This window comes from Perna viridis, chromosome 2 (assembly GCF_037379345.1).
Source record: "Perna viridis isolate PV_CMFRI_1.1 ecotype Kerala chromosome 2, ASM3737934v1, whole genome shotgun sequence".
Taxonomy (NCBI): Eukaryota; Metazoa; Mollusca; class Bivalvia; order Mytilida; family Mytilidae; genus Perna; species Perna viridis.
This window is the reverse complement of record NC_142446.1, coordinates 13013562-13030245: the sequence shown is the minus strand read 5'-3', so window position 1 is coordinate 13030245 and position 16684 is coordinate 13013562. Positions and strand designations below refer to the sequence as shown.

General features: G+C 33.4%; 1 protein-coding gene across 1 annotated transcript in view; it reads right to left on the bottom strand.

The window, feature by feature from the left end:
• Positions 1 to 10802: 10802 nt before the first annotated feature.
• LOC148623691 (protein phosphatase 1B-like) overlaps positions 10803 to 16684 on the bottom strand; it is a 30350-nt gene continuing 24468 nt past the window's right edge. The window contains exon 6 of the mRNA XM_088565727.1: positions 10803 to 16517. Within this exon, the coding sequence (XP_088421853.1) occupies positions 16488 to 16517 (30 nt within the window). The 3' untranslated portion in view covers positions 10803 to 16487. The remainder of the gene's footprint in view (positions 16518 to 16684) is intronic.

The following is a 16684-nucleotide window of genomic DNA, read 5'->3' as shown; positions in this document are numbered from 1 at the left end:
TTCACGTCGTTTGTCTAGTAAGGTTTGGTCTTAGTATTAAAGGCATTTCTCGGAATGGTTAATTCTGTAGCATTATTCACAATAGATACAAATGCGTCATACCCAGAGTCAATGTCAATATTACAATTTTCAATGTCTCTGGATAGTGATTTCAACGGTTCGCTGTGGTATAATTGATATTGTTCTTTTTGACTGTCTGTTACGCGGTGCCACGACGGAAGTTTATTACACTGCTCTAGTATTATATGAGGATTGGTTTCTAAGAAATTGATACTACAATCGGAAGATGATCTGATGTAGAACTTCCGCCTTTCGCTACGATTTTTTAACACCTTAACTGCCTTTGTTCAACATCGTATAATAAGATATAGTCTACCATTGATCTCTTTGTACAAAATGTATAGTTTGGGCATGTATATCTGTTATTTTCAGGATAAAACACGTTATGCCAACTAACAACATTCAATAACTCTTTAGACTTTCTTGAGTTTGATACATATCTATCTTTTTTTTTCTAATAAAATACCATTAAAATCACCCCAATCAAGACATTACCATTGTTTCTGTAATACGTATATAAGGCATCTAAAGAGTTCAATACCGTGACATAGTCATCAATACTTTCACTAGAGGACATATAAACACCTAGAATGTACAGAGGGCCAGGTAATTGATTTTTTAGTTCGATACAAACAATCCTATCTGAGTACATTTCGTAAATTTTATTTATGGAGAACTGTAGGGAACTTTTATACAAAATTGCTATTCCACCTTTCCCGTGACAAGCTTTGTATTCAGGTGGTAAGGATCAGACGTAGCAATACAACAATAATCTTTTTCTTAACTATGCATGAAACCTAAGGAAGATTCTTTCAGTTTATGTTCAGATATTATGCAAATGTCACATTGTGTCAAATTTCTAAGTTCACTTAAGAAAATTTTTGAGGACATGATACCTCTCACATTCCATGACACAATCGTAAGACTACACATGACTGATATGAATGAAAGTACAATCACCAATAATAAGTTTAATTAAGTGTAACTAATCATGATTGGTTGAAGTAGTTAGCGCCATCGCCATATTCGTAATGATCATCAGAGCGTTTCTGTTGCCAATCCCTCTCACTTAACCATTCGCGACAGGATACCCCGTGGGGCCAGAATGTGTTTCCCTCTACAATATGAGCACTTTCTTTATGAAGTTTTGCGGAAATGAAACGCTGTCGTCCGTGTCTATTAAACAATTTTAGAAATGTAACATCAACATGTCTGGGCTCTAAATATGCAAGAATACCTTCACGCGTTGACTTTGAGTCAATTCCAGACAAATAAAACCGTGGTATTTTTCGACGTTTTTTTTACACCGGAAAAGAACATATCTTCAGATGACTTCATCTTTTCAGTTTTGCCATCATATCTACGAGGAAATTGGTGTGTAGCATCAACCGATGTCGCGTTTTTTTGTAAAGATCAGAACTTATACCATGCACGCTTTGATCTGTTGCCGAGTCCTAAGCCGTTAAATTTGATAGAAGAGTTCACGTGTTCACTTATTCGCACGCTAATATTACCAGATTCAATGACGATAAGTGCCATGCAAACGACGAAGTCAGAGTACAACATTTTGTAGACATTCTTGTTGATGAGTTTTCAGACCTTGACAATTTTTAACGTTTGAAGCATTTATCTACAAACTACCATCGAAACTAGCCAAATACATATTTAATGTCATGAAACAACGACGCCTTCTGGCGTATTATCATGAGTAGACATGCAACTTCTTTAATCCTTCCTATCTATATTTTCTTTTTCTGCTATATATATTTGTTTGAAATTCAGTAAAATTTTTCCCTAATTAATAGAAAATATGTAAATTTTGGACTGTCAAGTGGTTAAATTTTACGTTTCAAATTGAAAAGTGAATTGTAGATCCAATTGGTCGGATGCAAATATAATATAAGTGTTAATTTTTTCCTTTTTGAGCACATATGTATAGCACACGTCGTTTTAATAAATAATTCACTTACTTACCAATCCTGCACGGGTGAATGTTGTTAGTGAAATCCAACAGGAAACTAGTAATGAATACGAGAACTAAGAACAAGCTACTATACAAACAGATGCACACGGTAAGGGAAGTAAAATAGAACAAACTATACATTTCAGGAATTAGTGAATGCAAGTAGAAATATTTGAGTGAAAGGATAATAACAGCAATGCTCAGCATTAAACCAGTCAAAACATCAAATAATGCAGAAGGTGACATTGAAGAAGATTTCTATGAGGCACTTTAAACCAAAGCACGTTATGACCATGAATTATTGTGGTAAATGTAAGTGGGAAACAACAACACAATTAATCACCTCACTGACGAGATAGGAGTCAAACTGATCGCATTACTATCATTGGTAAATGGAAGAGGTCATTTATAAGGTTGTGAGAATTAATTAGACGATGAGCAGACGTAGGGAGTTACCACCACCTATAGCCAGTTACATTGTTTACCTCGAGGTCAGACATCTGGGGTTAAAGCCCCTAAGACCCTTCTCAAGTTTGTCTTTTGGACTTTGGTCCATATACAGCTGGTGTAAATTTTATTACGATGTTGTTCCAATGTTTATTGAGGTTGTTTTTGAATGCGTTTACCGAATTGCTTTCCACAACAGTATTTGACAGATTGTTCCATATATTTACTATTCTTTGTGAGAAACTGTATTTCCTTACATTGGTCCTAGAATACTTCTTGAATATTTTCAAGTCATGCCTTTTGGTTGTTGTTAGTCTAATTGGTATAAAACTTTTGCTATCGAGTCTGTCAATATTATTTATTATTCTATATATTTCCACAATATCTTATCTTAACCTGCGGTATTGAAGTGATGGCAAACCTAGATATTTAAGTCTATCACTATAGCTCAAGTGTTGCATATTTTTGACTAATTTTGTTGCCCTTCTTTGGACGTTTTCAATTTTAATAGCTTCTTTCTTATAAATGACTGACCATACGTTACTTTCATACTCCAAATGTGGACGTACAATACTTTTGTAAAGGTTGAGAACATTTCCTCGTCCATATATGTAAAACTTCTTTTAATCATCTCTATATGCTGGTTTGTTTTCTTAGTTGAAACATCAATATGTTGCTGAAATTTAAGTTTTTCGTCAACTATGATTCCCAGGTCATTTTCTTCCTTGGACTTGGATATCACCTCATCTTCCATTGTATACTCTATATTGGTTGGAGCGCCGAGGTATACGTGTTTACATTTTGTTGGGTTAAATTTTAATAGCCAGTCATTGGACCATTTCACAAGATTATCAATATCACCTTGTAAGGTTTGACCTTCTCCAGCATTGTTGACTACTGCATAAAGCTTGGTGTCGTCTGCAAAGAGTTTTGCAATATGTTAAACTACATCTAGTAAGTCATTTATGTAGATGGAAAACAGGATCGGTCCCAGAACACTTCCTTGTGGTAAACCGCTAGTGACTTGTGACCATTCTGAGCTGCTTCCATTTAGAACTACTTTTTGTTTTCTGTTTGATAAGAAGTTTCTAATCCACCCCAATAGACTTCCGGTGATACCATAACTTTCTAACTTTCTTATGAGTCTATGCGGCAATGTGTCGAATGCCTTTTGAAAATCCAAACAAATTGTATCAATTGCATGTGAGCTGTCTAGTTTTTTTCTGTCCATTCATCAAGCACCTCTATTAGTTGAGTAATGCATGATCTGCCCTTCCTTAAGCCATGTTGGTGGCCAGTAAAGAGATTGTTACTCTCCATGTTTCCATTAGTTTATCTCTCACAAATTTTTCCATGGTTTTGCAGATAACTGAAGTCAAACTTATTGGACGGTAGTTTGATACTGTAGTTTTAAAGCCTTTTTTTGTGAATAGGAGACACATTGGGCATTCTGCAACTGGTAGGTATTTTCATTGTTTCTATTGATTTGGCAAATATTAGTTTAAGAGGTTCTGCTAGATTCCTAGCTGTCTCTTTCATAAATTTTGGATGTAGTTGATCAGGTCCAGGAGATTTGGATTCTTTCATTCTTTTTAGGTGATCTTTGATTTAATGTTTAATATCATGCTATCGATTTTCTTGTCAGTTCTATTGGGAAATGGTGGGATCACTTCATCCGGATTTTCATACGTAAATACGCTTTAAAAAAACTGTTAAGAAGCTCTGCTTTCCCTTGGTCATTGGTATGTAGTTCTCCATTATCATCAACAATGCCTGGAATGTTTTCCTTTGTTTTTGTTTTAGATTGGATATATTTCCAAAAGATCTTACTGTCGTCCTTCATTTTAGTTGCGATGGAGTGCTCATAATAATATTTTGCCCTTCTCACAATGTTGTTTGATATTCTTTTAGCGGATTCATATCTATCTTTGTTTTCAGAATTCTTACAATATTTAATTTTTTCCATAGTCTACACTTTCTTATTACTGCCTCTTTTGCTTCCTCGTTCATCCAGGGAGTATCAAAAGATATTGGTCTAGATTTGCGCTCTGGTATGTTTTCTTTGTAAGTATTGGATATTTTATCGGCACATCTATCCCAAATTATATCGATATCTCTATTTGCTAGTTCTAAATCCCAGTTTGTATCTGCTAATTGGTTGTTTATAGCATCATAATTGCCTTTGAAAAAAGACATAGCTTACTTTTTTTTGTACTAAATTGGTAGTTCCAAAGTCAAATTCGAATTTTAGTACTTCATAGTCGCTGTTTCCTATCGGTGCGTTGTGTGTTATTTGGTCAATCATACCTTCTTCATTTGTGAATATATGATCTAGCAGGCTAGGTTGGTTGTCTGAACTAAATCTGGTTGGTTCGCTTACATGCTGATACAAGTATGTGTCCATTACAGTTTCCAGAAGTGTAGTAGCTATATGTTCTAGCCCAACGCTGGATCTGTTATTTTCCAGTCAATTTCTTTGAAATTTAAATCTCCTAAATGCAACACATAGTTATAGTTGTTATTTTTGTCGTCTCCAGAATTGTCGAGAGTTCTTCAATGCAATCTGGATTGAGTGCGCTGGGGCTTCGATATATGCACGTAATTAATAGCTTGATTCAAAGCGTTCCAATTATTCAAACCTGTACGTATTCAACAAGTCTGTTTGGTCTAGTTTCTATTTGGTAGGCTTGCAACTCCTCTTTGGTATAAATAAGGCAACCTATTCCTGTAAATATATTTTTTTCTGACGTGAACATGTTATATCCGTTAATTTTCCATTCATTTGCATCAACATTTGAGTCAAGTTGATTTTTTGGCATCGTCTCTGTGGTACATATCACATCGAATTTTTCTGCTGTATTTGGTGCAATTAGTTCATCCATTATATTATTACAACCATCAACATTATTGTACATAATCTTTAAGCGCCCGTTATTTACAGTGCTTGTTAAAATGTTAAAACTGTTTGCCTATTTTTGGTTTGTACCTGATATGGGACCTGTTGCTTCCCTTGTTTGTCCCACATAAAATCTACCAGTAATAGTATTGTCTCCTAAAGTGGATTCTGACAGGAGACCCCTTTTATTCAGTGGTGTGAGAATGTCCTGTGATTGTGAGTATTGTCCATTTGTAATAATAGTCTCATCAATATAGGCATTTGGTGTTGACCGGTCTTCTGCCATTGCACGCGTTAGGTCAGAAATAGGAGTTTTTTCTCTATGGCTATCTCTTAGGTTCTTTTTTTATTTATTTTGGGGGTCACCTTGGCCTCTTGCACTTTCTCTTTTCTTTTTATTTGTGGCTCTTTGTTGTAATGTCAAGTCCTTGGCAATGACACATCTTGCCAGATGATGGGTTTCAGAAATATTTTTTAGTTTATTAGCATTGTCTAATATATCTTTTCTTTGTTATTTGTTGTTGAAAATAAGTTTCAGTGGTCCCGTACTGTTGCTTGTTTTGTTATCCAATCTAAAGTTTGTCTTAATATCAGGAAATAATATGAGGAATGTATGTAGAGGTCTGTTACCATTTTAATATCATGGTCTTTACGCTTTTGGCTTTGTTCCTCACAGCTTTCTGGAACATTGAGATTCATAGTACGTATTTTCTGGTCCTCAATTTCTCTTATTTCTTTTCTTACATCCTCTTGCAATGTGTTTTTTATTTCCCCTTTTATTGTTTCTACGAGAGACGGTTTTATACAAGTTATTTCTTCTTGTACTTTTCCTTTGACGACACTATTTATATTCTATTGTGGCGAGTTTGGTGTAAGTTATTTTTTCTGTCGACTTTAGTTGCTGTTTCATACCTGTTAAACTAGGGAAGTTTTGTTTGCAGCAAAAAAAAAGTCCACATGAAATTTTGTGTTTGGTCTTCTTTAAGGGCCATAAACAATAATTTGGATACAGTTGTGCATAACTGATAACATAAAATTGATGAAAATAACACCAAAGTCCACTATGAAAAGCTATGATACGGGGAAATCAGTGACAAGAAAAGTAAGCTAGACTTAAAGTCAGAGCCGAAAAACAAATTCCAAGTCTTATAAAACAACAATATTGAAAATTAAAGAGACGAAAAATGGGTTTAAGTAAGTGATACTTTCAGGAAAGCAAGCGAAAAAGTATTGGGACCAAGAATACAAGTTCACAAAGAATGGACTAAAGCAAGAATATAGATGTTAAGTGGTAAAAAAAAGAGACTTTAAGAAAAAGCTATATGGTACCACGCACTTGGAAGGAACAAAAGAAAGACTGGCACGTAATAAAGAAGTTAAGAAGGCGACAAAAAATGTTAATCACAATTTCATAGAAGGAAGCAGAATTTTCTAAAACCGAACATACATGGCAACAGGTATCCTTCTAATTTTCTACAAGATTTTGAACGAAAACATCATACCAACTATGTGATCTGAAGGGAACATTATAAAATTACCAATTGTAAGACCTGGATAGAAATCACTATTGAAACGAAGTAAGATTATCGTAAATAAGATTAAGAGTAATCAAGGGAACCAAAGTTATAGCGGTAATCAAAAGAATGTAATCCAGGGACAAAGACCAGACATGGAAAACAGACATACACAACAAAGAACATAAAGGTAACTAAAATCATACATACAAAGTAACAAAAGCAAATGAGCAACTCGGACTCCACTAAAAACTGGGAGCATGGACCAGGTGCCCCAGTAGGGTAATCGGCCTCTGTTTTTCTAGAAACATCCGCCGAGTTGCTCATAAAAAGTCAAGTCCGGGGTAGACAAACGAGGAAAGGAAAACTACGACACGTTGAATAAATCAGTTTTCATGGTGCTGATGGATACACCATAACGATCCACGAGTTCATGATGACGACCATAAAACTTCTGTAGTGATGACTTCAATCTTGTAGCAACATAACCCAATAAAACAGCAATTGGCAGCAAATTACGAGATGAGCAGACATGCTTTTGACAAGGAAAGAGCTACTGTAACCAGGTGTTCATACTTAGAAACATCGTACATCATTGCATAAGAGTCAGTTAATAATGAAGTTCCTACATTTTGAGATGGCATTTGACAGGATCCACAGAAAAAGTTTTGAAGATCGTAATACACTATTGAACAACACCTAATACTTGACGAAAGCTTTCTACGTACTCAGTCGGCAAATACTTAGTGAAATTTGAAGTCCCACAAGGCTGTGTGATCTCATCCTTTTTTTTGGTTCACCTGGCCATCACTTGGCGTCCATCATCGTCGTTGAGAATTTTTCAAAACTCTCTTCTCCTCTGACACTACTTGATTGATACCAAACTTGGTATGAATGTTCCTTGGGGTATCCTGCATAGAACAGATGTGGGGATTTTTGTTGCATCGATAAAAATGGCCGCTGTTACTAAAATAGGACATAGGGGTCAGACAGATAGTTTTTTTGTAAATATAATTCCAAAACCATTAGGTTTAGCCAAATTCTTTCAATAGCTGAAATGATCCTTATTATAAGGCCTAGAAGTCTTTAGCAATAAAAGTTGTCAGATTCCTGTTTAGAGTTATTGCCCTTGAAGCCAATATCTTGAAAACTTTGATAGATAGAAAAAAAACTTTCTGAAATGATCCATATGATAAGTCCTACCAAAGTCTTCTTGAGTTAAAATTGTTGGATAACTTCTTGTTAAATTCAATGCCTTTGAAAGGGCAATTTTAACCAGGTGAGCGATTCAGGCTCCTGAGAGCCTCTTGTTATAATAGCTGTAGATAAGGTAATGCAATCAACCTGGAGTTGAAGTAATACAAGCATCAAGTATAACCTCTTTCCTGCCGCGGAAGATTTTTAATATGCATATGACCTAGCCTTACTTTTACAACTTTTTATACACACATGCAGAATAAGACATCAAAACTTCAATACAATGCGAGAAAGCATTGTCTGACAATCAACGTGGAAAAGCCAAGACAATGTCGTTGAATATGAAGAATCTGCCACGTGGAATCCGCACGTCTGGAAGTCGATCTACCAAGATGAGATGTGTCATATTAATATATAGATAGATCGTTGAGAAAATGTCAATATTGTTTATTCGATAAAGTTGAAGATGAAAACACTTTATAATTGAATGTCCATTATATGAACAAATTAGGACTGGTCTTTATGATAAATGTTTAAATGCAACAATTTCAGAAATTTGGATATCAATTTTGAATTCAATTGTATTTTTATCCAAGATTTGAAATTTCTCAAAAATAGCTAATGGACAAGAATGAAGTCATTGGATATAAAAAAATTGTGCTAAATAGCTAACTTATATATTTATATATATAATTCTCAATACTCTCTATATTTATAATAAAATACACTGACTCTGTCCCACCCCATAATTGTTCTTAACACCTTTTATTCTTCACATTGTATACATATGACTTGATTGATAATGTCAATCACTTCTATGTAAATCTATGCTCTATCAAATGGTCCTTTAATTGGAATAAATGATATCAGTACTGTTAAGCAGTGCTGAATGCTGGATATATCAGCAAACTCTCAATTTTTCGACAGATGTCCAAGAAAAATCTTGAGGATAGTCTGGCTTGCAAAATTCAAACAAAAAAAATCTGGAAGAGTGAAAAACTCCTCAGACATGCTCACAATACTTTAAAAATATTGCTGACAATTGATCGGGCATGTTCTGCAAGGAGGTAAATCGCTAACCTACTTGTCTTTCAATGGCACTAACAAGTTGTCCTACAATTTTTACTCAAAGAAGACGTTGGTAGGACTTATCATAAGGATCATTATATCAATTGAAAGTGTCTTTTTATCAATTATAGTTTTCAAGATATTGGATGAAAACAAACACATTTTTTTACCTTTCAAGCGAAATAACTCTAACACGGAGTAAACTGACAACTTCTGTCTGATCGCTATGTTCTATTTTTAGTAATGGCCATCATGTTTTTCCCCGTCATTACTAACGAAATCGAAAACTGGACCAGAAATAGATCTCATCATGCTGAACACTTTTACCCTTTGTCAGAATTTGGCTAAACATAATGGTTTTGTTGATGTATGCGAGAAATCTGTTTGACTCCTATGTTTCTTTTTTGTAATGGCGACAAGATCTTTCCAAGGCACCCTAAGGAACATTCATACCAAGTTTGGTTCTGATTGGTCAAATAATTTCAGAGAAGAGATATGAAAAATTGTTAACGACGACGGACGCCAAGTGATGGCCTTCGGCCAGGTGAGCTAAAAAGGGTTTACTTGATATGCAGTCTCGACTTCTATCTAAAAAAATCGGATGAATTTGGAAAACTATTTGAGCCAATCTTTAAAGTGCCTTTAGGTATAAAAAAAACTTTTATTTTAATAAATTCATCACCTATAATTTGGTATCACTATCGTTTTATCGATATCAGGTTTTAAAGAGTAACAGAGGGAATCAAGATTCTGGCGGAAATCAAAAGAATGTAATCCAGACACGAAGACCAGACATGGAGAACAGACACATACACAACAAAGAACATAAAATAACCAAAATAATACATACAAAGTAACATAAGTAAACGAACAACTCGGGACTCCACTATAAACTGGGAGCATGGACCAATTGTACCGGTAGGGTAAGCGTCCTCGAAGACCTACTTATTAGTTCAATCGTTCGAACTTCGATCTTTGCATATTAAATGCAAAATATAGGTGTTTGCCAAGAACAAACACAATTTTCTTCTGTCTGATCGCTATGTTCTATTTTTAGTAATGGCCATCATGTTTTTCCCCGTCATTACTAACGAAATCGAAAACAGGTCTTGTTTGCCAAGAACTTAAAAAAGTAAGAATAATCATTTTTATTCATCAAATTATATATATAGAACATGATCTAGTGGCGTCACCTACAAATGTCGTAGGTGTACACAATGTTGACATGATACTGATTAAGATAGGAAGTCATCTGGAGGTAAACACTATATAATGAGGCCCAATACATAATCAGCAATTTATAGTTTAAAGCAGTGTGGGATTTCCAACCAAATCCACCAAATGCTTAAAGGTCTTTTGAAGTAGTATTTCCACTAAAAAATTAAATGAAAATATATCAATGTCTTTTACCAGTAAGTTGCTCCCATCTTAATTAGAAACTAAGTTTTGTGACTGTAACAAAGCAACTTTTAACATAATCCACCCTAATGATGTTGTTTTCTGTCTGTATTTTACACACACATAAAGGTAAATAAGGTTTATGTTTCCCTTTTTTTTTGTTTTAATGACTTTTTCAGGTTGACATGGAGGTAGTCCATACCATATTAACAAAAAAATCATTTTAGTCCATAACGAAATATAAATATCCACAAAAGAATGGTCTAAACCAGATTTAATCAAATGTCTGTCATGATATTGAAGGGCTCCCTAAAGAATGATGAAATATGTATAAAAACAATGTAACAGGAGTACTAACATTAAATAAACAATGAACAGAATCAGCTCTACAGACACTCAGACATAACCCACTTTTCATAATCATGTAAGTAAATCAAAGACCTGCCAATACATATTGATATATTGATATTACTCCTAACCAAAAGATACTAAAATTGTATAGAAAGTGATGCCCTGTCAGGCACCAATATGCAAGAAACGTAAAAAAGCATCTTGTTCATCATGATGTACAATATGAAGTAAAAAGTTTCTTAATGGTGTAATCCCATTTTTTTGAAAAATGATAACTAAGGATTCTTAATTCTGAATAATATTTGCGCTCAAGGCCAATAGAACACCCTTCCTTCCTAAACCAAATATCTACCATTTACAAAGTAACAGGAGAACAATAAATGCCGCACACAGCACAGCTTGATACGACTGCATAGAGTTGTGAGAAGTACGGAAACATTCAATCTTGATGCAGCCCAAATTTAGGTGGTGATTGAATATGTGACACAACAGACAAATAGTCAAGAGATCAGAAATCAGTAATTTATACTCAATTAAAAAAAAATAATTAAGTCCTAAAACGTATGACACATAACTCTGAAATCAACCAAAACACCATTTTTTGTGGTATGGAATTTTGTAGTTTAATTTCATAGAGATCAATACACTTTAAGTCCAGTATTGGCCCACAAACCAGGGTTTTAAACACTAATTTCCTCATGAAAACTGTCTTACGTGTAACCGTTAACACCAATCCCAGTCTATGATTTCAGTAAAAAACATATTTTAAGTTCACCCCCCAAATGCAGATCATTACCCCCCAAGACCAAACCAAGTCTGCTCATTGTGATAGCAGGAAACAGATGACAACCATAAGTGCAATACCACAGTACGACCAAAATGTTTTTGGTGTATAATATTATAGAAGTTTTTCTCTGTGCAAACACCTCATAACTTAATCTCTATAAAAGTTTCAAAGAATGTAACAAAAATTGCAACAATAAATACTTCAAGAAGTATACCTTGTAAACATATAGTCTGATTTGGCTGAATGATAGCAGGGATGTTAATATTTTTGATAAACATTTACCGGTATTGTTTTTTTTAATATATGTCTCTGTTTCTGAGATACTCATCAAATTATAAAAAAATCAGAAGAAATCATTTTGTAAAGGAACATACCTCTAACAATGGTTTTAAAATATTTAGAAAATTGGTCTGCATACAGATCTTGTTAGTTTGACCAGAACTTAGACTTCTCTACATCTTGTATCAATTTTCAAGAGACTACAGGTCAACCCATTTCATTCTAATTGTAACAAACTATGACAAATTCATGTGGAACTTATACAATTGTTTCTGGGAGAAGATTTTGACCACAAAAAAAAAACCCCAAATATGTTATAAGCTTACAAAGACTTAGGTGCAAGTGGGTGGAAAAAAAACGGTCAACATTACAACTCATCAAATACCCAAATACATGATTTTTTTTGTGTAAGCAATGTCCTTAAATTGTTTCTGAAGGGATAGATTTATTTCTACATGTAGTAAAAGCAAACAAAAATGCATGTTAATCATGTAACAATATGATACATACAAACCATATTATAATGGACAATTCATACAATAAATGACAAATGTTAAAGATGGTTATTTTCATAGTAGGCCATACTAGTAAGTGATCAGTCATTACAGATATCCAAGCATCATTAAATAGTCAAACCATTTTATATCTAGTAACATCATCTAATATGTTCACTGTAATTATAACTGATCAGAATTACTTATGTAATAAAGTGTTAAACTTAACCATCTACTCATAACAATAAAGAATGAACTAATAATAATACAAAAAAGAACATCATTCATACTAAAAAAAGATTTACAAATTCAGTCTATAATTTCTGGTGTTTAAAAGAACTATATGAATTTAACTGTAGATTGATTAAAATAATAAATATGATTAGACCTACATGCAAGATATGTTGATTTTGTCACTCATTGGATTTCTACAATACAAAGTTTATCTAAATAGTTAAGTATGGAAGTAAGACTAGAAAAAGACAACATGACAAAACGAAAAAAATAATCAGTGTTTTTGCTTTCGATGTACCTACAACTACTAATGATTGACATGAAAAAAAAAAAAACAAAACAGGTCAACACTCAATAATTTTCTGAAACTAATTATTTCTTCTGAATAAAAGGTAATTTAGTCTGATTAAATAGTAGCTTGTTTAATAAGTACACCTGTTCAGAAAGATATAATTATTCACCTTTCAATAATCAGACTATAAAAAATTTCGTTCATTTAAAAAAAAGTACCATACTAAAAATGTTTGATCAAATTGTCAAGGCCTGAATGTTATCATTAATTACAAGATAGACATACTATCACAATTTAGTACTGGCAGCATAAACTAATTACAGGTAATTTTAACCTATTCGTAATGGTCAATTAATTACATGAGTAGGTCTTCAACAACCAAAATACAAAATGTGTGAATTTCCAAAAAAAATTGTGCACCAGTCTATTTTATCGCCTTAGATACCTATTACAGCAGACGAAATAAAGAATATAAAAAAATTACTTTCAAGAGAATTTTTCATACATGTACTGATGATTCTCTTGGTAGTAAATAGTGATAAAGTGGACAGAGCACTGGACAAGAAAGTCAATAGTGATGAAGTGGACAAAGTACTGAACATGAAATAGTGACTCTACAGTAGTTTACTAAGAAATCCCAGAAAGTGACAAGGTTTCAATAATACCTGGTGATCATGTATGTCATTAATAAGGTCCTAAAACACACTTTTCTCCTTTTATTGGGCAATGACTCTAGCAGAGTAGACTTTGATGAAATTTCACAAAAAATTTATACAGATGAACATACACATTATTGTCTTGGTTTTAACCTTTTTTCCTAAATGGTGACACCCCTGTAGCATACCAATCTCACCTCTACATAAAAATTGAAGACCAATCAATCCTTTCAAACCATAAATATTGCTGACCAAAATGCTGACAGTATCTAACCAGTGACTATGGAAACTGCGAGCTATGTGACACCCTCCCCAGAAACCATAAAGGAAACCCCAAGAGTCATTCAGAAACAAAATAAAAGGTGCACAATGACATCATGTGATACAGAGTAACATTGTTTTGTGGTTGTATTAAACAGAACTACGAGCAATAAATCACACATATTGAGGTCATATAATTAATCACAGAAGCACACAAAATGGGGTCATGTGATACTAGGGCACTATACCCTAACATTAACAGGGCACAGCTTGATATAACTACAGAAGTTAAACCCTACAGTTGGGGAAAGTATGGGCACATCATTTAAGTTTGATACAACTTATAACCCTGGCAGTGATTGGACATTTAACAGATATGAATTTGACCTGACTGAAGTGATCCCAACTTCCTAAATGGTTCCAGTCACAACCTCCAAAATCAATTCCAACCACCTTTTGGAGTACAACACCTTTTTGGTAATTTCAAAGAGATTCATCCCCTTTTTTCTATTATTCAAGTTATCATCCTGGCATCGAGAAAATGTTTATATCCAGCCTCTTTTTATTCCCACATTCCCCAAACTCCCAAAATCAATCCTAGTCTGACCCAGAGGTATAGGATAGCACGGAATAATATCATAGACATTAATACACTTTACAGGAGTTGCATAGGTAATTTATATAAAATGTTATGGGGCCCTTTTTGTCCCCCAAAGAGTTACAGCCATAACCTCATAACCCATAAAATCAATAATAACCTTCCTTTTGTAATTTGGAATCTTATTTTAAAATTTTATAAAAATCAATCAATATTCAATTTGTTGTTTATTGAACAAAAACCAAGAATCTAAAGACAACTATTCAGAAAACATAGCCATACCATTACACAAGTACAATTTTTTTTGCAGTTGTCTAAACAAAAAAATCAAATTATATGATAAAATATATGTATAATGAAAATGGCCCTCCCTGATAAACTTTCTAAGATACAAAATGAGGAAAAAACATTACTTGATGTCACAAGAAACCATGTACTATATATACTGCCATTATATCATTCTTATAACTCTCTACATCATCCACTTGTAGTTTTTAATGAAGTTTTTTAGCACACAAATAAGCCAATGTAGTGATATTGTTAAAATTTCTAAGCTTCACAATAAATTCTACAGAATAGAAATCATCTATCACTTACACTGATATAATTCAAACATTGTTTTGAAAGGTACAGGTATGGAAGAAATTACATGGTCAATCCCTTCAATCAGTGGCCTAGATTTTTTTTTTATTTTCTGCATTCATTGGGAATGTTGGCATTAAAATTAACTTTCCCACAACAGATATCAACATAAAATACAAAATGTGTAACTTTCCCCAAGGTAAAACTACACCTACCACAAGCAATCAGAAATAGGAGCCCTCTTAGCCATAAAAAATAGATGTGTGCCATGTTTTGTAAAGTCTTAACAAAGATGCTATAGGATGTAGAGTTACAGAATTATATGCTTTTGTGTAGTGGGAAAACATCATTTTGAACTTGAAACAATCTTATCTGATTGATAAAAAAAAAGACAGATAAGAAACATTATGCTGGATTACTGATTAATTTTGAATGAATGAAGTCATTCGAATTCTCCATAAATGGAGTTTTTAGATAAAATGTCACTTCTTTTCTATCATATAAAACTACTTTGTGCCTACCAGTACTGTTATCTAGATCACTTCCTTACATGACAAAAATAAGTCTACATAATGTCAACACAGAATAAAGAGGAAGCTGAGCATTCTAAAATACAATTCGAGTAATAAATCAAAATATCTCTAGTCAAAAGTATAAGAAGAATTACAGAGGCTCAGATGAGTCTACATCCCTAGATATCAATCATGTAAACCAATATATCAAAACCAAAACAATGTTTTTTTCAGAGAACTTTATAATACAGCTGTCAATGACTTTAACAAAACAATGACTTATGTAGTCTTTAAAAAGGTAAGATAGTAAACAAGAGGAACTATCAGTCCTCCAATACATCAATCCTACCCAGTTTAGAAAATTGAAATGTGGATTTTTAGTAACAAGGAAAATGTTAACAGATGACAAGAAGAGAATTGACACTTGCCATACAGTATCTACCTAAGCTTAAGAAGTACTTGCATATAATTAAGAATGGAAGTTTGGTTGAAACACTATGAAGAATTTCATGAAACATATAAAAAAAATAAGATAATATCTCAACTAGTTCCATGACAAACATTAGAGTCTGTCTTAATGTATTTCTCTATAGCTACTCATTTTAGTTATAAAAGTATCCAAAGAAGCAATTATCTAAACATACACAGTATTTGTTTTTGACATGCCTTGAAATGTCTAAAAGGTATCATGGCATCTTCAACTATCAACTTGAAAATGAACATTACCTACCAAATAGATTTTGAACATATTTCATCAGACAAGCAAAAATAACATAGTCAACATTTAAATTCAACAAAACAATATCCCGTTGGCCATTTTTATGCCTTTGAGCCACCAATGTTAACTTATTGATTTGGAATATCTGTCACACTCACACACACACGTACACTTCTAATGTCAAATTATCTCCATTGCAGTGTCATCATCCTACAAAACAAAAATAATTGTGAGAGAATATCATCATAGTTATCAATACACCTACAGGTAGTGTAAAATTATTCAGCATAGACAATTCCCTTAATGAACCTTAACAGTTGTCCTTCTTCCGTGGTATAACAATGATAAAATGGAGTTTCCATGATTTATTTCAATTA